At 40.0% G+C, this 24,969-nt stretch overlaps 1 protein-coding gene across 5 annotated transcripts in view; it reads left to right on the top strand.

The window, feature by feature from the left end:
• Positions 1–24,969, top strand: part of LOC130283871 (uncharacterized) — a 417,906-nt gene that overhangs the window by 208,192 nt on the left and 184,745 nt on the right. For all 5 annotated transcript variants that reach the window (XM_056533499.1, XM_056533498.1, XM_056533496.1 and 2 more), the window contains 10 exons: positions 2,274–2,436; positions 3,044–3,136; positions 5,812–5,946; positions 9,683–9,802; positions 11,887–11,979; positions 12,566–12,783; positions 13,020–13,213; positions 15,855–16,154; positions 17,257–17,477; positions 21,100–21,261. In XM_056533499.1, the coding sequence (XP_056389474.1) occupies positions 2,274–2,436; positions 3,044–3,136; positions 5,812–5,946; positions 9,683–9,802; positions 11,887–11,979; positions 12,566–12,783; positions 13,020–13,213; positions 15,855–16,154; positions 17,257–17,477; positions 21,100–21,261 (1,699 nt within the window). The remainder of the gene's footprint in view (positions 1–2,273; positions 2,437–3,043; positions 3,137–5,811; positions 5,947–9,682; positions 9,803–11,886; positions 11,980–12,565; positions 12,784–13,019; positions 13,214–15,854; positions 16,155–17,256; positions 17,478–21,099; positions 21,262–24,969) is intronic.

The following is a 24,969-nucleotide window of genomic DNA, read 5'->3' as shown; positions in this document are numbered from 1 at the left end:
AGAGCAATATCAAGGTAGAAAACCAAAAAAACAATAAAAATAAAGAAAGGGAGTTGTTTATCATGATGGGGCAGTGAACTGGGAGGAAAATAAAATCTAACAAGATCACAAGAGGTACTCTTTAACTACTGAGTGGCAGCTGCAGTCTACAAGATTACATACAGCTCAGTGTATTTCTGTGGACCGCAGCAGTAGCTCCATCATTGATATCAATTAGTAGTGTAGCCCTGGCCTTAAAGGGGTATTCCGGGCAAAAACATTTTATCCCCTATCCTTTGGGGGCGTGACGTCACGCTACGCCCCCTCCATTCATGTCTATGGGAGGGGGCGTGACGGCTGTCACGCCCCCTCCCATAGACATGAATGGAGGGGGCGTGGCGTGAAATCACGTCCCCAGGCCCGGAAACCCGGAGGTCTCCGAAACTGGAGACTCAGCAGCTGCATATAATGCGGGTGCTGCAGGGAGATCACGGGGGTCTCAGCAGCGGGCCCCCCGCGATCAGACATCTTATCCCCTATCCTTTGGATAGGGGATAAAATGTTTTTGCCCGGAATACCCCCTTTAAAGAAAAGCTCTCAGACAATTTTGACCAAATGCCTAATTCTGCCTAATTGATGTGCTTAGTGGTGGAAGCAGAACACCGATGTTGATTGTGGCAAGGACTACATGATGATTTTTGGCTTTGTGAAGAATGACAAAGTATTTTAGTGAATATTTTAGCATGTTGTTCTGTGATTGTAAGCCCAACCATATGCACTTCTGTATATGGATATCCTCATCATTGGCATAGTACTTCTGCCTAACAGGTAATGAAAACCTCTAGTGCCTTGTGATTTACTTGTCCTGAGTGTACTATAGATAAAATACAATAGCTAATTATCCGTTCAATGAAGTGCTGCTGTAACTGCACTTATTAACCCAAGACGTTTTTTTTATAGTAGAAAATAAATCTGCTCTTTGTTCTGCCCTTGCTGACTCAATTTGAAGTTTAAATTGAGTTCTTAAATGTAAAAAGTCATAAAAACCTTTCAGCAAATTGGCTGTATACCCTACTTTGTAATGGATATATACAAGGCATTTGGAAAGTTTTTTTTTTTTTAAAGCCTTTCACTTTTTTCACATTTTCATATGTTGCGGCCTTGTGCTATCTATCTGGGCTTCATGGTAGAGTAGCTAGAAAAAACTTCTCAGTAAAAGACACAAGAAAGCCACTTGGAATTTGCAAACAAAAGCATCCAAAAGACTCACAGACACACAGAAACAAGATTCTCTGGTCTGGGGAAATAAAAAGTAATCTTTCTGACCTCAATTCTAAGCATCTTGTATGAAGGAAACCACACACTGCTCATGGCCTGCCCAATACCATTTATAAAGTGAAGCATGGTTGCGGCTGCAAATTCCGTGAGGGAGTTTTTCAGCCGCTGGGGAAAATCTCTGGAGAGACCACAAAAATGGCTGTCTACCGACGGTCCCCATACAACCTGACAGAGCTTGAGAGGATCTGAAGAGAAGAATTGACAATGCAAACCTTGTGGTCTCATACTGAGCACTGAGTCTATCCACCTTCACTGGGGGATTAGTTTAAGTCTTGTACAGGGACACTACTTATACTGCTTACCCAGTATGACATAGTCATTACAGGCTGGGAATCACACAGTGCTTCCAAAGGCAGTTTTGTCAATGCATACAGGCCGGGAGCTTGCGCCAAAAGGGGAGGGGCCTCTGGGGAGAATTTAACATGACCTACAATACCAACTTGTATGGATGCCAAGATGTTTCCTAAATAAAAAATCATGTATTAAAGAAGTATTGTGAGCAAACTTTTCCAGAAATAACTATAGGGTATGCCTGGAGAGGCTATATTTTTGTAATCACATGACGCGTGTAGTGTTAAATAGCTATTGTAGAGGTGTATGATAGAGCCTAAGTTACGGGACTTTGTTGGTTACATAAGTGGATTTGCTGTGCAGTACCATACCAGTTTTTAAATCGACAAGTATCCATTCAGTACTACCAACTATTGGACAAACATTTTAAACACAACCAGCTTCTTTTCCGAGGAGGGTAGTATGTCATCGGGTGCTTAAATTTCATAATCATTTTGGCTAAAATGAACCATTTTGATAAACTTTGATCATAAAAAGCTATGTCAAATACTTTCATAGAATGACATATTAATATATAGTGAATGGACTTTTTTGTAGTTAAAAAATAAGCTATAATATCATTTGTGATGTGTACAGTATACATTTTTTTTCTTTATCTTGTTTAGGCATGCATTTAAACTTCCTGTCCCACAGAGTGTCCTTCTCCAGGAAACCTTCACAGTAGATAAAAGAAAAAAACATTACATATTGGAAACCAAGCTGGTTCTTGACCAGGTTGATGAATGCATACAGACCGTTGTACTTGGGTACGAAAGTGACAGTCCTTACGTAAGTAGAAAATGTTATCTAAAATCTATAAAGTAAAGTGTCATTTAAAGGAAGTGATCACTTTTATGCATTTCATGTAACATGTAAGACATTTCAACAATGGAGGAGGGTCTGGACAATTAATGGTTGAAGTGGTGCCCTCACTGATTGAGATGGTACTCTTTCCATAGATCTTCATCCAAGAAAAGCAAACACTGAATATAAAGTGCACACCACTAAAATGACAATTTTATCACATGATTTTATTACATATCAAAAGACAACATACATGATGGTCACATGGACAATAAAAAAACATTTAAAATGCTCATTAAGAGCCACAACACTATCTCGAAGCTGGGCATGAACCCCCACTCCCAAGAGCAATGTTTGCTTTTCTTGGATGAAGTTGTATATATTTTTACTGAGAGTAGCACCCAGTTTAAAAAATGTGGTTGAGCCCCCCAATTTCTGTGTATGGAACTCTTCTTATAGATGACACAGGGTGCTGCAGGAGAAATGGGGGGGGGGGGGGGGGAGGGGGTGAGTACCCCTTTAAAGTAAAAATGCAAATTGAATATACTTTATATTGTCTATTTTTTTTATTTATTATTCACATGTCTTCTAGGTGTGCGCTACCCTTAAACATCCTTTTAAGAAATCCCTTCAAACTGTACCTAGCAACATTGAAGCTTGTGCTTCAACACGAAGATATAACTCTGTAAGTTCAAGTTTGAGTTGTGTTAATTATTCTGTTGTAGGAATTGTAGCAAAGGAAACCAGACTGATCAAAATAAATACATCATGACCTTTGCTTGCGTGGGGGACTTCTTTAAATGTGTGTATTTTTTGCAAAACAATTTTTTGTTTTTGGCTTTTTATTATTTCAACAGTTTGTCTTTATGGGCATGCTGGGTCTTCCAGAGAGAGATTTGGCTTGTAGCCACAGTTAATTGATAAATCTAAAGGATATTCAGCCTATAGAAATGTTTGGGGGGGGGGGGGGGGCTTCAAGAATAACAAACAATCCATACTAATCTACCCCGATGCCCCACGACCGCTATTCCGTCTCTCATATATTTTTTCTCTTCCCTGCTTTTTCTGGCATGTCGACCCTGCCAATCACTGGATGGGGCAGATTGTCACTGCAGCCATAATGTGGTCATAAATCAGTAGAAGTTTTTTCAGTTAAGATGAGGGTTGATAACAGCCCTGTCAGAAAAAAGGCTTTCTGAAGGACCTCACTAATAACAGGACACTGTAGAAACTAAAGTGAGCACAATTTGAAAAACAGTCCTATAGAGTAAGGGCTAATAGACTTTAGCCTCTATGGACATATTGTTGCAGCCTTTTAAATATAGGCTGCCATATATGCAAGATAGCCATTGGCTAACAGCTGTCTCTCCAAATCCTCCTACACAGATGAATGTTCAGGTCGGCTGAGTGTTCTTTAACATGCCCGATCTGTATCTCCCCCAGCCTCAAATTTTGGGGGAGAGTAGGAATTCCCTCCATAAGCTGGTTTGATCTGGCCATTCACATGTTAAATGTGCATAGGGGCCTTAAACATGAGTAAATCGTGTAGCTAAGGTTTGTTTGAAATAAAATAGACATGAGACCAATAATACCATAATACAAGAAGGAAATAGTATCACTATACATAATATTATCATACTGTTACTGACCAAATCCAGTATACTGAGACCTATATTACCAATAATAACAGTATACAAGGAGGAATATTATCCCCATACGTATTACCATAATACTGTTACTGACCAAATCCAGTATACTGAGACCTATATTACCAATAATAACAGTATACAAGGAGGAATATTATCCCCATACATATTACCATAATACTGTTACTGACCAAATCCAGTATACTGAGACCTATATTACCAATAATACCAGTATACAAGGAGGAATATTATCCCCATACATATTACCATAATATTGTTACTGACCAAATTCTGTATACTGGGAACAATATTACCAATAATACCAGTAAACAAGAAGGAAATATCCCCCCCCCCCATACAGTGACCATATAGTGGTAGATATTAGCTCTACATAGGTTCTGTAAAATATATATGTGATTACAGCGCAGTTACATTGGGTGACTGACGGGTAAAGTCTTCTTTAACTGGAGTCATTCACTTTTCTTTTTCTTCTCTATTAAGCCCATATTGTAACTTCTAGCCACAGCTTGTCTCCACAGAACCTGCCAGACAAACATTTTGGGCTCTGCACTTTTATTGCCCCATACAGTAGTAATAACCCCCTTGTTGTCCCACACAGCAGAGTGGGTTGATGAGTGGATTGGGGAAGAGTAGGTAGGCTTCCCCTACAATTAAGTAGTTAGGTTGCTCCAGTAGGTAGACAGGTCCCTTCACGTGGTTTCCCCATTATGCAGGAGCCCCAAGTAAGTAGGTGCTACTTGTAGGTAGGTCCCCTTGTAGATAGCTGCCCCCTGTAGATAGTTACACCCTGTATGTAGTAGCAGCCCCATATAAGTAAGTGTTACTCCCTGAAAGTAGCCACCTGTATATACTTGCAGCCACCTGAATATGGTAGTAGCAGATACTGTTAGGATATAGTAGCAGCACCCTTTAGGTAGTAGTAGCAGCAGCAGCTGCTTTAGGTAGTAGTAGCAGCCCCCTTTAGGTAGTATTAGTAGTAGCAGCCTCCTTTAGTTAGTAGTAGTAGTAGTAGCAGCCCCCTTTAGTTAGTTGCAATAGCAGCCTCCTTTAGGCAGTAGTAGCAGCAGAAGCCCCCTTTAGGAAGTAGCAGCATCAGCCCCTTTAGGCAGTAGTAGCAGCAGCAGCCTCCTTTAGGAAGTAGTAGCATCAGCCCCTTTAGGCAGTAGTAGCAGCAGCAGCCCCCTTTAGGAAGTAGTAGCATCAGCCCCTTTAGGCAGTAGTAGTAGCAGCAGCAGCAGCCCTTTTTAAGTAGTAGTAGCAGCCCCCTTTAGGTATTAGTAATAGTAGCAGCCCCCTTTAGGCAGTAGTAGCAGCAGCTGCCTTTAGGTATTAGTAATAGTAGCAGCCCCCTTTAGGTAGTAGTAGCAGCAGCAGCCCCCTTTAGGAAGTAGTAGCATCAGCCCCTTTAGGCAGTAGTAGTAGCAGCAGCAGCAGCCCTTTTTAAGTAGTAGTAGCAGCCCCCTTTAGGTATTAGTAATAGTAGCAGCCCCCTTTAGGCAGTAGTAGCAGCAGCCCCCTTTAGGTATTAGTAATAGTAGCAGCCCCCTTTAGGTAGTAGTAGCAGCCCCATTTAGGTAGTTGCAGCCCCTTCTGTCAAGATTTAAGAAAAAATAAATACTCACCTGGCTCCCATGCAGTTATATCAAAATTAAGTCTGTAAAATGACCTGGGTTTGAATTCTGTATCTCAACAGGGCAAACATGAAGTTGAAGCTATTATCAAAGTTAACAGGAAAGATATCTTTGGTCTCACAGGAAAGTTTGAGAACAAATCTACCAGGAAAGAATTACTGCAAGCTGTCCAAATTGATATGACTCATGGTTTCCAGGTAATATTATTTGCCACTTATTCCTATGTGAAATAACATCTCTGCTGTTTGTTGCTTACAAAACATATTTTTTACTGTAGCAAATGTTCTTAGAGGTCTGACATTTATTTATATTATCATTTGAGTCCTAAAGGCATAAAATATAAATTTCACTTTTGATTGTTTAAGGGCAGGGTATTTCTGACAAGCTTGAACCAGAGTCATTGTTGATTTAAGTCTTTTTATTCGAAAAAATTAAAAACAATGAATATTGCATCTATAGTTTTAGTTTCTAAAAGGGGTACTCCAGTTCCCCTTGGGAGGCAGGGACCATATCTCCTGTACTCCCCTATACAGTGCATGGAGCATGTGCAGACATAAACAGGGAAAGATGGGTCACCATTCTAGAGATCACGGGGGTCCCAGCAGTCGTGACAAAGGCCCCCCAGATCTGCCATTGACTTATGTCCATTTGGGCATGTCGGGGGGCATGTGCTATTAGACTACCTCTCAGTGTAACACCGACAAGCAGTAACTATTTCCATGCTTTGGATGTATTTCAGAGCATTATAACATCAAACAGGGGACAACATAAGTAAATAAATAAGTAAATAAATTAAAGAAAAAACACATTTTATAAAATATTACAAAGGACTCGATTATACAGTATTTCTGTAGTATGTTAGAGGTATGCACCAGTATCAAGTCAAAAAAGGATGGTGACATATACTGTAGCAGCCCCATTTATTTTAGTAACTGCGTTACTTAGTGACTCTATTAGGATTACTTTCCGCTAGTATATGCTAATTTAGTGGGACACAAAAACGCAGCAGACTACGCTATGGTGTATGTACTGTTAAACAACTGTATACAAGCAGGAGGCGGCTCTAACGGAGTCACTAGGTGACTCTGTTTAGGCCACTGAAGTTAATGGGGCCAGTACAGTATACCTTGGCATCCGTTTTTTGATGTAATTCCTTCAGATACCTTCCAAGATACTACAGAATGCTGTATGAATGAAGTTTAACCTCCCCCTTCTCCCTAACAAATTATATATATTTTTTTACAATTATTTTTTCTTAAACACCCAATGATGGATATATTCGTCGTTTTTTTTTTTTCACAACATGAAGGATATATCCACTATCAAACAAGTCTTATCACACACTATTGTGTATGTTTTACCAGCCCTCCTGCTATCATACCTGGTGGTGCAATGGTGCACAGAACCCCACTCCGTCCGCCGGTCTGGCCGTAAACATGTAAACAAAATGGTTCTCCAGCAACGTTTTACAGGATCATTTTTTTTTCTTTCTCTATCGAATAATTCATGTAAAAGCTTACATCATAATTTTAGTGCAGATTAAAATAAATCCAATATGTTTTGGCCTGTTACTTATTATCCATGATTAAGGATATATCCATTATGAACTGCAATGACCAATCGACCAAGGACCAATGAAAGCAGCCCCCGGTCAAACTAATAGATATTTCTTTCTTATGCTAAAAACCTTGTGGTCCACATGGGGTCACCACTGGGGATGAGGTATTGTTCTACAAGCTTCAATCCTTAGCTGGCATGGATTGGGGTCTGTCATTTTTATAATGTTGTCCTGAAAGACTAAGAACACTTCTCTCCTTTTGCATCCTACCATATAGCCAAGCAACAAAATATGGCCCACGTGTTATCAAATTTATGGTGCATTTGCTCCATTTCAGAAGCTATGTACAAAAACATATCCCACAAATGATGCATTTCTTAGAAAAAAATGCACATTTGTAATAACTTTAGCAACACAAAATTCTCACTACTGTACTAGGTGGATCCTTCAGGGGGTGTAGTTTCCAAAATGGGGTCACTTCTGGAAGTGCAGCATTGTTGTGCCTGCAAAAATCCTGTGCAGACATGGAGTCGAAGCCTCTGCTTTGTACGTCCTTCCCCCCGCTAGCCTTGTGTTGTTTGTGACAAACAAAATAAAGAAAAATTACTGCTGACTGGTGAGTGCCACAGTATTATTTCTATGAAACTTGGATGATACTGTTTTGTGACTGTGTGCATTGGAGCAACACACATTGGGATCCATAGCTATTACCCATAGCTATAAGCGCCTCCTGCAGTGTGTATCATTTTATAGCATTGTTGCGGTACCAGTTTTATCTTATATATATATATATACATATATATATATATATATATATATATATATTTTTTTTTTTTTTTTTTGATAAAGCATATAAAGGAGTGGGGCTTACAATTCATATAATGATGTCCTGAAAGCTAAAGGGGACTCTTTTGCTTCTGGGTCCTTCCATGTGGCCAGTCAATAAAATATGGCCTAAGGGGGTTACTGCCTAACAAGTGACAAACAGCATTATGTTGAGGTGCATTCTGTTCATTTCAGAAGCTATGTACCAAAAATATCTAACATAAATGATGCATTTGTGAAAGAAAAAAAGCTAATTCTAGTTTTAACATTGACTTTGTATTAATTCCTGCCACGCAAGGACTCAAAGTACTCACTACTGGTCTAGGTGGATACTTCAGGGGTATAGTTTTCAAAATGGGGTCACATTTGGGGATGCAGTAACGTTCTGCCGACTCCGTTGGCAAGCATGGAGTGCAGCCTATAATTTATATAATGCCCTGAAAGCCAAATAGCGCCCCTTTTCTCCTGGGTATCATCATGTGACCAAGCAACCAAATAATGATGGTATTGCCTAACACAGAACAAACAACATAATAAAATTACAAATTATATTGACCTACATCTACTATATAAATGTAGTATGTAAAACTATGTCAGAATTAGTTTGGTCTGGCAAAACATTACCAGAGTTATTTTTTACTACAGTCACACAGGACAGATTTCAAAACACAGGCTTGGCCATTCAGTGCCATGCAGACCTAGTTAGTCCAGTCCTTAAGGGGTTAATGTTAAAAAGGTTATCCAGGGATAGAAAACCAGAGCTAATGTCTTCCAAAAACAGCAACACGCATGTCCCCAGGTTTTGTGTGGTACTACAACTTGGCTCCTTTTAATTCAATGGAACTGAGCTGCTGTTATGGAAGAAATTAGCTCTGTTTTTCTAATCCTGGATAACCCACTTTAACATTCCTGGTGGTCTAGGGGAGTAAAGAGGTTAATGTCAGTATCTCTGGTGGTCTAATTTGCTATGAAATACATTTTGTGAATAGGTACAAGATTGTCGCCAGGGCACAGAAGGTATACAGGTATCCTAAAGGTAGGGGGTAAGATGTATGATCACAGGGGGCCGCCACTGGGGACTCCTGCGATCTTGGCGCACCCCCCGGCATTCTGTGCTGGGTGCTGCTCCGAGACGGGGACGTGACGCCACGGCCACACCCCCTAGTGACATCGTACCACGCCCCTCCATTCACATCTATGGGAGGGGGCGTGATGGCCATCACGCCTCCTCCGATAGACATTAATGGAGGGCCGTGGAGTGAGTTCACTAGGGGGCATTGCTGTGACGTCACGTCCCCATCTCAGAGACAGGGCCTGGCACAGAATGCCGGGGGCTGCACCAAGATCGTGGGGGTTCCTAGCGGCAGGCCCCCTGCGATCATACATCATATCCCCTATCCTTTGCATAGGGGATAAGATGTATAAAGCCGGAATACCCCTTTAAGATCCGCTGATCCATATAAGAAAGGGTTATGAGAACATCAGGTTGGAGATCGGCAGAGAAGATTCGGGATCTGTAAAATATCTTTGTTTTTTTTTGTCCTTCACAGTTGAGGTTTCCCCGCAGTTTGAGGTTTGATGGGGAGGTTTTCTCAAGGGAAAATAGGCAAGATGGATTTGATCATGGACTGCGTGGAAAAGTAATAATCAATGCCAACAATACATTACAGGTATTATGTATGATGATATTATATTGTAAGTACTGGGAGGTATGTAGAAGAAAAAAAACAAAAATAGATAAGATGCAACTCACCGTGTCCTGGATGTGCGTATGGTCACAGACTCCAGCTCCAGGGGCATGGAGAAAGCACGCAGCCGTATTGTGGTGGAAGAGATGATCACTAGGCTTTTCTAAGGAAAATAAGTCCATACAGAAAAAGGCACCAGCACTCCGGAGTGATGAATCTAAAAGGAATCCTTTATTGTAAATCCATAGAGATGAAATACGGCACCTAGGCAGTAGTAGATCAAAACATTACTACTACTGACTATGAGCTATTTACAAAGCTTAGTGACTGGGGGTTAAACAGGTACTCCAGTGGGAAACAATTTTTTTTTAATCATCTGGTGCCAGAAAGTTAAACAGATTTGTAAATCACTTCTATTTAAAAATCTTAATCCTTCCAGTACTTATCAGCTGCTGTATACTACAGAGGAAGTTGTATAATTATTTTCTGTCTGACCACAGTGCTCTCTGCTGACACCTCTGTCCATGTCAGGAACTGTGGGGGACACAGTGACATAGACAGAGGTGTCAGCAGAGAGCACTGTGTTCAGACAGAAAAGAAATTCAAAAAGAAAAGAACTTCCTCTGGAGCATATAGCAGCTGATAAGTACTGGAAGGATTACGATTTTTAAACAGAAATAATTTACAAATCTGTTTAACTTTCTGGCACCAGTTGATATGGAAAAAAATTTTTTTCACCGGAGTACCCCTTTATCTCTTTATGTAGGCATTAAAGGGGTACTCCGGTGAAAAACTTTTTTCTTAAATCAACTGGTGCCAGAAAGCTAAAAATATTTGTAAATTACTTCTATTAAAAAATCTTAATCCTTCCTGTACTTATTAGCTGCTGAATACTACAGCGGAAATTCTTTTCTTTTTGAAACACAGAGCTCTCTGCTGACATCATGACCACAGTGCTCTCTGCTGACATCTCTGTCCATTTTAGGAACTGTCCAGAACAGCATATGTTTGCTATGGGGATTTCCTTTTACTCTGGACAGTTCCTAAAATGGACAGAGATGTCAGCAGAGAGCACTGTGCTCGTGATGTCAGCAGAGAGCTCTGTGTTTCAAACGGAAAATAATTTCCACTGTAGTATTCAGCGGCTAATAAGTACAGGAAGGATTAATATTGTTTAATAGAAGTAATTTACAAATCTGTTTAACTTTCTGTCACCAGTTGATTTAAAAAAAAAAAAAAAAAAAAAAAGGTTTCCACCGGAGTACCTCTTTAACCCTTTACGCAGGCATTAAAATAAGGGTATGAAAATAAAGTACACACTGTAAATCATATTGTATAAAAATGCTGCATATTAATTGAAAAAAAAAGTTGTATTTTAAATTTGACACTCCCTGCATGCTGCATTATTGCTCAGTGGATTCCATTACCTTGATCCATACTAGTTAGATGTGTACTCTGATACACTATGGATGCTGGGATCCTCTGGAATTAGCTTAAATGGGCACTGTCACCAACTTTATTTTTTGATATGTTGTAGTACTTATGTACTACAACATATCTCTAATATACTTTTATTATTATTTTTTTCATTAAAAAGGTTTAATTTACATTTAAAAACCGGCTACTGAAAAAGGACTGATTTTGGAGTGGCAATCAGTCCTTTTTCAGTTAGGCTGCACTCGCTCCCTGCCTGTCAATCAGACAGGCGGGAGCGAGCGCATTGGCTCCCCGGCCACTGGCTGGGAGGCCACTCCTCCCGCACATCGCCGCCGCTGCCTCGTTGCCACCGCTGTCCCTGCACGCCCGCTGCCGGACTCTGCAGTAACTGCAAGTGCAATGAGGGAACGGGGTATGCGGGGGGGGGGGGGGGGGGATGTAACGGGCTAGCAAAAAAAAATAAAAATAGGATGGTGGGAGCTACCCTTTAAAGCTCTCAGAAGCAGTTTTTATATTAGAAGCAGTTAGGCAGTACAGTCAGCTAATAAAGCTGTTCTTTAATTATTCTTGATTTGTTGGGCTTTGTAGTATTTTAATATGAAGCATTTCATTTTATTTATCTTTTACAGCTGCACGTTCAGTGTAACAAATCACTCAGTCAAATTGGTTTTTACTCTCATCTTTCCCATCCATATCAGTGGAGAATTCCTCAGAATTTTACGGTAATGTTGAATAAAGACCCAAACATTCTTCTGAATGGGGATATCATGACAACACTTACAAACAAAATCTTTGTAATGCATGCTCCTCTTAAAGGAGAAATCCAGCAAAAATAAATGGACCGCCTTTCCACAGGATAGGGGATAAGTAGCTGATCATGGGGGTCTGAGCACTGGGACCCCCTGCAATCAATGCGACGGGACCCGGCACTGCGTGAGAAGCATTTTCTGCTGGCGGCACTTTCTCAATTCATTTCTATGGGAGGACCGAAAAGACCTGAGCCTTCGGGCATCATCGGCGCTCATAGAAATGAATGAAGGCGGTGCTGTTTACCAGTAGACGACACGCACTCCTCTCTGAGAGAGCCAGGGTCCCATCCCAGCGATTGGTTATTTGCTTCTGGTTTTCTAACAATATACAGTATCTGTGTCAGAAACAGTTGGCAACAGTTGTTTTAGTCCATTGGATTGAATGTTACTCTTTACCTGTTTACGGTGCATTAGATGTTTGAAGTTTATTGCCTGATTCTTTATTATGTGTTTAACAAGCTTTAAACAGATATCTAAATAGCTTTTCTTCTGGATGTAGATTCAAGCTTTCGGAAAGAAATATGGTGGAAGTAGTACGAATGGAAGCTTCATTCTACACTATGATGGGAAAGACATGGTATTAGTTGAAGTTGATTTAAACCATGAAAACCGGAAAAATACCAGAACACTTGGTGTAAGCGTGTCCATGCAGCAGGTGTTAACCGCTGATCTGCCGACAGCCGGCTTAAAGATCATGAGCAAATTCCAACCATCCAGGTACCGTAATGATATCAAGCGATGTACGTATGTTCATTTATGCCTATTTTATACTGAAAAGTTCTGTTGTTAGCCCATTTTCCGAGCAAAATCTTTCCAACTATTACATGGCTCTGCATGTGTTTCTGCATGTTTACTATATTGTCTACATATTACTCTATAAAACATTATTGATCGGTTTTCTCTTCCTACTTAAACTGGATTAGATGATTTACTCATTTTTCTTTCTATGACAGAATGTCTTTAACATCCAAGTTTCACTTCAATGAAAAATCTTTGCTAATTGATTTATCGGGATTAAAAGAGCAGAAAGTGGGTCTTGTGTTGTCATTCGTTGGGAATCTGGTGCACAACTTTGAAGGTTTGGCTACTGTTCCACAACAGCTTTCCATTGATGGCGCTTTAAAGCAAAAAAAGAACATTAATGAAGGTAAGAGGTATCTCTATGGTAAAAAAAACACTGCCACACTCCCCTGTGCAGCAACACATACCTCTAGAAAAGGCTATCTTCAGACCTCTATATGTCTGTAGTCTTGGAGAATGGTATATCAGTGTATATTACAGCGTGACCCCGTCAGAGCCATTCATTTAAATGTACTGAATGTAAGCTAAGGCCTTGTTCACAGGGCAAAATTTAAAGTGTAATACAGGGAAAAAATTTAGGCTTAGAAATTCCTGTCCAGCAAAAAAATGATTCCAAAAGATGTCAGGAAATACAACGTTTAAACATAGCCTAAAGAGGTCTTCTGTTTTTTTTTTTTTTTAAAGATTATCTGCCAGCTAGAACCTGCTTAGAAAAAAAGAAAACAACACATTTACTTACCTGTAATTCCACTGTACTATTGCATTTCCCGCCATTCTAGTGTCCCTTATCGAGCCAGCTCCAATGATGTCACATACCTTGTTTACACGACACTGCAGCCAGTCACTAGCCTCAGGAGTTATGTGATGTACTTGGTCAGTGATTAACCCCCTAACGACCACGGACGTAAATGTACATCCTGGTTTGGCGGTACTTCGCGCACCAGGACGTACATTTACTTCCTGAGTATGACCACGAGCATTGTAGCGGTGCTCCCGTCATACACGGCAGGTTCCAGCTGCTATCAGCAGCCGGGGAACCCCCTTTATGGGCGACATCCTCGATCGCACGGATGTCCGCCATTAACCCCTCAGATGCCGTGATCTGTACTGATCACGCCATCTGCGGCAATGCGCATGATAAGATAGATGATTGGATCGCCAGCAGCGCTGCCGCGGCAATTCGATCATCTGTAATGGCGGCCGGAGGTCCCCTCACCTTCCTCTGTCTGTCTCCTTGGGTCTTCTGCTCTGGTATGAGATCGCGCAGACCAGAGCAGAGGATGACCGCTAATACTGATCAGTGCTATTTCCTATGCATAGCACTGAACAGTATTAGCAATCAAATGATTGCTATAGATAGTCCCCTATAAAAAGTGTCAAAAAAAAAGAGTTGAAAAATGTAAAAAAAAAAGAAAAATCCCCTCCCCCAATAAAAATGAAAATTGTCAGTTTTTCCCATTTTACCCCCAAAAAGCGTAATTTTTTTTAAAAATAAACATTTTTGGTATCGCTGCATGTGGTAAATGTCCAAACTATCTAAATATAGTATTAATGATCCGGTACGGTGAACGGCATAAACGTAAAAAAAAAAAATCTAAAAATGCTGCTTTTTTGTCACATTTTATTCAAAATTTTTTGTTATAAAAAATTATATAAAAGTTTTATATATGCAAATGGGGTATCGATAAAAAGTACAGATAATGGCGCAAAAAATGAGCCCTCATACTGCCCTATATATGGAAAAATGATAGGTGGTCAAAATAGGGCAATTTTAGATTACTGATTTTGTACAAAAAATTTTTCTTTAAGCGGTACAAAAATATAAAAGTATATGGGTATCATTTTAATCATATTGACCCACAGAATAAAGAACACATGTCATTTTTACTGTTAAGTGTACAGTGTGAAAATGAAACCCCCCAAAATGTGAAAAATGTTGGTTTTCATTAAAATGTCCTCCCTAAAAAAATATTTTTTTGGGTTCGCCGTACATTTTATGGTAAAATGAGAGGTTTCATTACAAAGTGCAATTGGTAGATGGAAATATAAAAGAGTTATGGATTTTAGAAGGCAAGGAGGAAAAAACGAAAACGCAAAAATAAAATTGGCCTGGCCCTTAAGGTTAAAATGGGCTTTGTCCTAAAGGGGTTAACTGCAGAATTACATAAAAACTGTATGCAACTTCATTGAAGCAGGCCAAGTGGGGTACAAAGGAGTGACAAGTACATTTTTTTATGTAGAAAATTACATCAACCTCTAAAATGTTTTTATACGTTATGTAATGAATATTGGCAAAAACCAAACACTTTCATCGTCAAACCTGTGGTATTCCTTTTAAAATGATGCAGCTATTGGTCACTTCACATGGGTGAGGTTTTATCCATATGTGACAGCCGCACAGTGAGCACCTAGCCTTAAAAAGACCCTGAAGAAACTTTGACTAAACCAATAGTGAATTTAAGAATCTTTGTAATTTATCTCATTAGACAAAAATGCTTCTTTCTCCTGTTATTAAGCCCCCCCCCCCCTTCCCGGTCCTCAGAATCCCTTCTCTGTAAATCAGCCCAGCTTTGCCCTGTGTCTGCAAGACGAGCAATATATGTCTTTGGAGGGTGGAGGAGGCAGCTCCATCCACCAGCTCGAGGAGAACTGCAAATTAGTGATAAGGCCAGCAGAAATCTGCCGAAAAATACCATATACAAGTTATGCTGCTCTTCATGTACACACACAGGGCAGTCTATCCTGAAAAGCCACCTGAAACGACGTACCGCTTTAAGAAAATTTTGCACCAGTTTAATATTTTATGTGACGTTTTAGATGACTCTCTACAGTCGTATTTTATCTGCACTATAGAACACTGACTTATTCCAACTGAATCTAGTCCTGGATACTACCAATAATATAGGTAGATTTTGGCACATAAACATACACAGCACATGGCATTCCAGTACCAGGTCTAATTCTATAATCCTCTAATTATATTTTAGGTTACATCAGTTTTGCAAAGAATCGAAATTTGTACCAAATCAATATGCGGAACAGAAATATTTTTATGAATGGTAGCCTTCATAATATTAGTATAAGTTTCTCCCAAAATGGAAGCCATGCCCTGCCTGCAGAAACTAAGCTCAGAGCAAACATACACCTGGAGAAGCTGCATGCACGTGGACAGGTCTGCATCCAGGTTGATGCAAAACTCTTGTGTGTGGATTTGGTAAATGCAGCTCACCAAGAGCACCGTATTAAAGGAATATTGTCGCACAACATAATGTCATTGCAGAGTTCAGGTATGTCACAGAATATGTTTCATAAAATTATTAATTAACTGGTATTTCATGTTTTATAGAAAGCCTTCTATCTACTTTTAGAGAAGTCAATTTCATTTAACCTATAAGCCCTAAAAAAAAAAAAAAAAATCTGAATTACAACCTGGCACTTTCTATGTACTGGATATACAGCGTTACCTTGTTTACTAGCACTATAAATAGTCACATTATCTATAGAAACAAGTCCAATGCTATACAGCAAGCTAGAAGTAGTCAAAGGAGGTAGTACTAAGTGTAAGAGAGAAAAGGGTAATTGTAAAAATCAGGATTCTGTTATTGAAAAACCATAATGGATGTTTGACTGTGTCACCCAACAACCATAGAGAACAGGACAAAGGCAGTAACTATAGTAAAAAGATAAATATACATCTGGGAAAATCACTCCAGAATAAACACTCCACTCTTAAATCAGGGCCAATATTTGTTATAGAAAGCTAAATTAGATCATCAATGTGTAAAAACCACGATTTGTCAGTTGATATCAGGTATGTTAGTTTTTGTTGCACCTTCCACCAAGGAAGCCGACACAGTGAAACGACTTCCTAATTTTTCTTTTTTTCTCAGTTTAAATTTTCCAAATTCACATTAAAAACCATTCACATACCTAACTGTATCCCCTCAAACCCCCAACCTATCCCTCTAGACAAATAATAGATAATTACACTTTTCCACCTTTTCAATAGATTGAAGTTCCTCATAATCCTGGATGCCTTCACTTTTTCCATGTTATTCCCTTCCACCCTAATTTACCATTAGGTTTACTAACTTTCAAATGTATTGCTCATATAGAAAAATAGTAAAGGAGAAAGGCACGTAATAGAAAGGAAGAAAAAATAAATAAAAATATGAAAAATGTAATGTAACTTAACAACTTTCCCCGTCTTCTAGCTCCTTATTTTAATTTACGGTTTCTCGTTCTCTTTACAACTTTTTTACCTTACTTATTTTACCCGAGATTGATCCCCAACTCAATTTCTTGATTCTTTGTTGGCCTGAATAAACCAGTCAGCTTGAAAGAAGTTGCTTAAACTAAGTAAGTGCCTTATTCATGCTTATTTTGCAGGAATTCCAGCAGAGTGTGCTCTTGAACTGACTTATAACAACACAAACAACAACAAGACGTGTGGTATGGTACTGGGCACTGGACCAAGTAGGATTGATGTATCTATGGGCATAGAGAAATCAGCAGTACACACCAAACTCGGAATGAGCTTGAAGCACAATATTGAAAAGCTTAAAAATCATAAAATCCCCTACATTGTGAATGGTGTCTGCCACTATCAGGTAACTGCATTTTTTGCCATTCCATTGATGTATAGAAGATTATAGACATTATAGATTGTATGAATGGGCAGTTTGCATTGGCGTATGCAATAAAAGATCACCTTTCATCACTCTACTGATATTAATAACCAACTGTTTTTTATAACCAAAGCAAACCAGTAATGTTATCTCTTTATGACTACATTATGCTCCATTTTGTTAAGACTCCCAAGGTTTCGTGTCAGTGGATTAGTGAACATAGAAATGTTTTAATCTCTACTAGTTCTCTAAAGTCAACTGCGGCAACTAAACACCCCCCATAAGTGTAAATTTGGTGGCTAAAAAATTGTATATCACAAATTCTGTTCATTATGCCCAGAAGCTCTCTTTTGTTCTCTAAAACTTCTTGGTCATTGAATAGATCCAACAGATGCCATATTGCACCCCCCATACCCTAAAATGGGACGTTTTCTAATTCTGAAGAGAGTCAGGGAATATTAACCCTTTAAGGACCCAGCCAATTTTCACTGTAGGACCCGGCCATTTTTTGCACATCTGACCACTGTCACTTTAAGCATTAATAACTCTGGAATGCTTTTACCTTTCATTCTGATTCCGAGATAGTTTTTTTGTGACATATTCTACTTTATGTTAGTGGTAAAATTCTGTCGATCCTTGCATCGTTTCTTGGTGAAAAATTCCAAAATTTGATGAAAAAATTGAAAATTTTGCATTTTTCTAACTTTAAAGCTCTCTGCTTATAAGGAAAATTAATATTCCAAATAAATTATATATTGATTCACATATACAACATGTCTACTTTATGTTTGCATCATAACGTTGACATGTTTTTACTTTTGGAAGACACTATAGGGCTTCAAAGTTCAGCAGCAATTTTCTAATTTTTCACAAAATTTTCAAAATCTAAATTTTTCAGGGACCAGTTCCGTTTTGAAGTGGATTTGAAGGGCCTTCTTATTAGAAATACCCCAAAAATGACCCCATTATAAAAACTGCACCCCCCAATGTATTCAAAATGACATTCAAAAGGTTTGTTAACACAGGAATAGCAGCAAATTGAAGGAGAAAATTCAAAATCTTCATTTTTTACACTGGCATGTTCTTGTAGACCCAGTTTTTGAATTTTTACAAGGGGTAAAAGGAGAGAAATCTTCCTAAAATGTGTAGCCCAATTTCTCTGGAGTAAGGAAATACCTCATATGTGTATGTCAAGTGTACGGCGGGCGCAGTAGAGGGCTCAGAAGGGAAGGAGCGACAATGGGATTTTGGAAAGTGAGTTTTTCTGAAATGGTTTTTGTGGGGCATGTCGCATTTAGGAAGCCCCTATGGTGCCAGAACAGCAAAAAAAACAACCATATGGCATACCATTTTAGAAACTACACCCCTCAAGGAACATATCAAGGGGTACAGTGAGCCTTAAAACCTCACAGGTGTTTGATGACTTTTTGCTAAAGTCGGATGTGTAAATGAGAAAAAAAAAATTTCACTAAATTGCTGGTTTTCCCCCACATTTTATATTTTTACAAGGGGTAATAGGAGAAAATGACCCCCAAAATTTGTAACCCCATTTCTTCTGAGTATGGAAATACCCCATGTGTGGACATCAAGTGATCTGCTTGCGCACTACAATGCTCAGAAGAGAAGGAGCGCCATTGAGCTTTTGAAGACAGAATTTGGTTGGAATAGAAGTCGGGGGCCATGTGCTTTACAAAGCCCCCCCCCCCGTGGTGCCAGAACAGTGGACCCCCCCCCACGTGACCCCATTTTGGAAACTACACCACCCACAGAATTTAATAAGGGGTGCAGTGAGTTTTTACACCCCACTGGCGTTTGACAGATCTTTGGAACAGTGGGCTATGCAAATGAAAAATTACATTTTTCCTTTTCACGGTAATATGTGGGGGGTTCCATTGTTCTGGCTCTATGGGGGCTTTGTAAACACACGTAGCCTTCAATTCCGGACAAATTTTATCTTCAAAATCCCAATGGTGTTCCTTCTCTTCTGAGCATTGTAGTTCACCCGCCAAGCACTTTACATCCACATATGGGGTATGTTCTTATGTTTTCATTTTTCCATCCAAATTCGTCAAACACCTGTGGGGTGTAAAGGCTTACTATACCCCTTGTTACTTTCCGTGAGGGGTGTAGTTTCCAAAATGGGGTCACATGTGGGTATTTATTTTTCTGCGTTTATGTCAGAACTGCTGTAAAATCAGCCACAGCTGTGCACATCACCAATGTTGGCCTCAAATGCACATAGTGCGCTCTCACTCTTGAGCCTTGTTATGCGCCCGCAGAGCATTTTACGCCCACATATGGGGTATTTCTGTACTCAGGAGAAATTGTGTTACAACTTTTGGGGGGCTTTTTTTCCTTTTAACACTTGTGAAAATAAAAAGTAAAGGACAACACCAGCATGTTAGTGTAAAATTTAAATTTTTTTTACACTGACAGGCTGGTGTAGCCCCCAACTTTTCCTTTTCATAAGGGGTTAAAGAAGAAAAAGCCCCCCAAAATTTTTAACGCAATTTCTCCTGATTACGGAGATACCCCATATGTGGCCCTAAACTGTTTCCTTGAAATACGACAGGGCTCTGAAGTGAGAGAGCGCCATGCGCATTTGAGGACTAAATTAGGGATTGCATAGGGGTGGACATAGGGGTATTCTACGCCAGTGATTCCCAAACAGGGTGTCTCCAGCTGTTGCTAAACTCCCAGCATGCCTGGACAGTCAGTGGCTGTCCGGAAATGCTGGGAGTTGTTGTTTTGCAACAGCTGGAGGCTCCGTTTTGGAAACACTGCCGTACAATACATTTTTCATTTTTATTGGGGGGACAGAGTAAGGGGGTGTATGTGTAGTGTTTTACCCTTTATTATGTGTTAGTGTAGTGTAGTGTTTTTAGGGTACAGTCACACTGGCGGGTTACAGTGAGCTTCCCGCTAGAAATTTGCGCTGCGGCGAAAAGTTTGCCACAGCTCATATTTGAAGCAGGAAACTTACTGTAAACCCGCTCGCTCTGCACGTAATGACGGGCAGTACAGGGGCCGGAGCATCGTTACGTCACGGCCCCGCCCCTCGTGATATCACGGCCCACCCCCTCAATACGAGACTATGGGAGGGAGCATGGCGGTCGTCACGCCCCTGCCATAGACTTGCATTAAGGGGGCGGGCCGTGATGTCACGAGGGGCGGAGCCATGACGTCACGCTGCTCCATCCCCTGTATTGCCCGTCAATACGCACAGAGCGAACTCGCTCTGTGCAGTAATGACAGCGGGGTGCCGCAGCGGCAATCCTGGGGGTCCCCAGCAGCAGGACCGCGGTGATCTGACATCTTATCCCCTATCCTTTGGATAGGGGATAAGATGTCTAGGGGCGGAGTGCCCCTTTAATAGGCATTTTCCCTGTTAATATTAAGTGTGGATCAACACCATCTGTCCCATTTGAAAGTAGCTGGGGAGTTGGGACCGACAAAAGGTTTAAGATCTTTGGTCTACTTGGTGGACCTCTAAAGCCCTTGTTTCTGATTCCTAACTTTTTATATTGTATTATCTTAACATGCATTCCCATGTCTAATGGTGCTACTAATAAATATTAAATGTTACATTTTTTATATATTTTAGAGTGCAAACAAAAAACTTTCTACTGCAGTCAACATTTCGGTTGAAGGTGAAGACCTTAAAATTGGAGTTCAGAAGAAAACTGCAGGAAGTACGTCCGACATCGGCTTCGTTCTCCAAAATGACCTCAGCTCAATAAATAACTTAATACCATCAAGCATAAAGGTTGGCTTCAGACCCACAATATTCAGTACATAAGCTGCTCTGCTTTATGTAATGCCATTTGTCGCACTCTGCTCTGATGTTAGATTGGGAGGTAGTACAGAGGTCACGTTCATTAAACATATTAACTCATATGTTATTGTGAGGTTAGCGCTGCACTTTTTATCTCTGATACAGTTGTACTAAGTACCGGATCTAATGGTTATACACAACTTTGAGCTAACAAATGAATACTGTTCCATCTTGTCTGACTAACAAAATAGATAGTATATAGCTTGGCTAATTAATCACATTAGGAACAATATATTATATTAAAGTAATTGTTACCCTGAAATACACATTGACAAAAAATAATGTTTCTCCCACAGTTTCCTTGTTCACCATCCAGACACAGGTTTTATCTATTAAACACCCTTGGCTCTGCTAAGACCTTTCCTGGACTGCTTTGGACTGAAATGGTATCATCTTTAGCAACAAATCCAAATTCTGTTTGGGTTTTGACAATGGTTAGGTTTGAGTAGGGACACCTCATAGTGACGTCTCCAATCCTGCTTTTGCTGTGGTGTAACACACTGCCCCAACTGGCCAGATGTGTTGCCTCTCATGGCAGGGCTTCCAACTGGCCTTTTTTCTGCCAGATAATGCTTGCCTAAACACAGCAATGCATTCCCAGGAATGTCTCTGCTATAATTAACTGGTCACCAGATTTATCACCAATAAAGCATTTATGGAACCAGCTTCAACAACCTACAAACATTAGTAGAAAAATAAATAAAAATTTCCGCTTACCCCTACCTGTTGTCTCCCAAAGTCCAGACTGATCAGGTGCACAGAGCATTGCTGCCGAATACATTGTGGATGCTAAGGGAAGGATTTCCACAAATGGAATGGGATCCCAGCACTCCAACCATCAGTCCAAAATAAATAAAACTTTTTAAATCCATTTTAATAAAATAAATCAAAGGGTGTAAAGATACATGAAAACAGCAGAAAACAACGGGTTTTGGGAGGACCCTTTACATTCTGTTTTCATGTATTTTTACACCCTCTTAAGCTTTATTAACCCCTTAAGGACGCATCCCATTTTCAGCTCTAGGACGCAGTCCTTTTTTGCACATCTGACCACTGTCACTTTAAACATTAATAACTCTGGAATGCTTTTACTTATCAATCTGATTCTGAGATTGTTTTTTTTTGTGACATATTCTACTTTAACATAGTGGTAAATTTTTGTGGTAACTTGCATTCTTTCTTGGTGAAAAATCCCAAAATTTGATGAAAAAATTGAACATTTAGCATTTTTCTAACTTTGAAGCTCTCTGCTTGTAAGGAAAATGGATATTCCAAAAAATTTTTGGGGGGGATTCACATATACAATATGTCTACTTTATGATTGCATCATAAAATTGATGTGTTTTTACTTTTGGAAGACACCAGAGGGCTTCAAAGTTCAGCAGTAATTTTAAAAATTTTCACAAAATTTTCAAACTCGCTATTTTTCATGGACCAGTTCAGGTTTGAAGTGGATTTGAAGGGTCTTCATATTAGAAATACCCCATAAATGACCCCATTATAAAAACTGCACCCCCCAAAGTATTCAAAATGACATTCAGTAAGTGTTTTAACCCTTTAGGTGTTTCACAGGAAAAGCAGCAAAGTGAAGGAGAAAATTCAAAATCTCCATTTTTTTTACACTTGCATGTTCTTGTAGACCCAATTTTTGAATTTTTACAAGGGGTAAAAGGATAAAATTTATACTTGAGTTTGTAGCCCAATTTCTCTCGAGTAAGCACATACCTCATATGTCTATGTAAATTGTTCGGCGGGCGCAGTAGAGGGCTCAGAAGCGAAGGAGCGACAAGGGGATTTTGGAGAGTACGTTTTTCTGAAATGGTTTTTGGGGGGCATGTTGCATTTAGGAAGCCCCTATGGTGCCAAAACAGCAAAAAAAAAAAAAAGAAAAAACACATGGCATACCATTTTGGAAACTAGACCCCTTGAGGAACGTAACAAGGAATTAAGTGAGCCTTAATACCCCACAGGTGTTTCACGACTTTTGCATATGTAAAAAAAAAAAAAAAAATTTCACAAAAATGTGTGTTTTCCCCCAAATTTCACATTTTTGCAAGGGTTAATAGCAGAAAATACCCCCATAATGTGTAACCCCTTCTCTTCTGAGTATGGAGGTACCCCATAAGTTGACCTGAAGTGCACTACAGGTGAACTACAATGCTCAGAAGAGAATGAGTCATATTTGGCTTTTTGAGAGCAAATTTTGCTCGGGGGGCATGTCGCATTTAGGAAGCCCCTATGGTGCCAGGACAGCAAAAAAAAATCACATGGCATACCATTTTGGAAACTAGACCCCTTGAGGAATGTAGCAAGGGATAAAGTGAACCTTAACACCCCACAGGTGTTTCACGACTTTTGCATATGTAAAAAATATTTTTTTTTACCAAAAACGCTTGGTTTAGCTAAAATTGTACATTTTAAAAAAAGGTAATAGCAGAAAAAAAATTATTTGAAGCCCAATTTCTCCCGATTCAGAAAACACCCCATATGGGGATGAAAAGTGCTCTGCTGGCGCACTACAGGTCTCAGAAGAGAAGGAGTCACATTTGAGTTTTTGGAAGCAAATTTTGCTCTGGGGGCATGCCACATTTAGGAAGCCCTTCTGAGCCCTGTTGTGCGCCCACAGAGCACTTTGCGCCCACATATGGGGTATTTCCGTACTCAGGAGAAATTGTGTTACAAATTTTGGGGGCTTTTTTTCTTTTACCGCTTATGAAATTTAAAAGTATGGGGCAACACCAGTATGTTAGTGTACAAAAATTTTTTTTTGACACTAACATGCTGGTGTAGACCCCAACTTTACCTTTTCATAAGGGGTAAAAGGAGAAAAAGCCCCCCAAAATTTGTTAGGCAATTTCTCCCGAGTACGGCGATACCCCATATGTGACCCTAAACTGTTGCCTTGAAATACGACAGGGCTCCAAAGTGAGAGCGCCATATGCATTTGAGGCCTAAATTAGGGATTTGCATAGGGGTGGATATAGGGGTATTGTAAGCCAGTGATTCCCAAACAGGGTGCCTCCAGCTGTTGCAAAACTCCCAGCATGCTTGGACAGTCAATGGCTGTTCAAAAATTCTGGGAGTTTTTGTTTTGCAACAGCTGGAGGCTCCATTTTAGAAACACTGCCGTAGGATACGTTTTTCATTTTTATTGGTGGGGGGGGGGGCAGTGTATGTGTATATGTAGTGTTTTACTCTTTATTTTGTGTTAGTGTAGTGTAGTGTTTTTAGGCTACATTCACACTGGTGGCGGATTACACTGAGTCTCCCGCTAGGAGTTTGAGCTGTGGCGGAAAATTTGCCGCAGCTCAAGCATGAAGCGGGGAACTCACTGTAATCCACCGCCAGTGTGAATGTAACCTGTACATTCACATGGGAGGGGGGGGGGGGCAAAACTACAACTCCCAGCATGCACTGACAGAACGTGCATGCTGGGAGTTGTAGTTTTGCAACAGTTGGAGGCACACTGGTTGGAAAATACTGAGTTAGGTAATAGAACCTATTACCTAACTCGGTATTTCCCAAACAGTGTGCCTCCAGCTGTTGCAGAACTACAACTCTCAGCATGTACTGATTGCCAAAGGGAATGCTGGGAGATGTAGTTATGCAACAGCTGGAGGCACGCAAGTACAACTCCCA

This window comes from Hyla sarda, chromosome 8 (assembly GCF_029499605.1).
Source record: "Hyla sarda isolate aHylSar1 chromosome 8, aHylSar1.hap1, whole genome shotgun sequence".
Taxonomy (NCBI): Eukaryota; Metazoa; Chordata; class Amphibia; order Anura; family Hylidae; genus Hyla; species Hyla sarda.
This window is presented reverse-complemented; position numbering and strand designations above follow the sequence as displayed.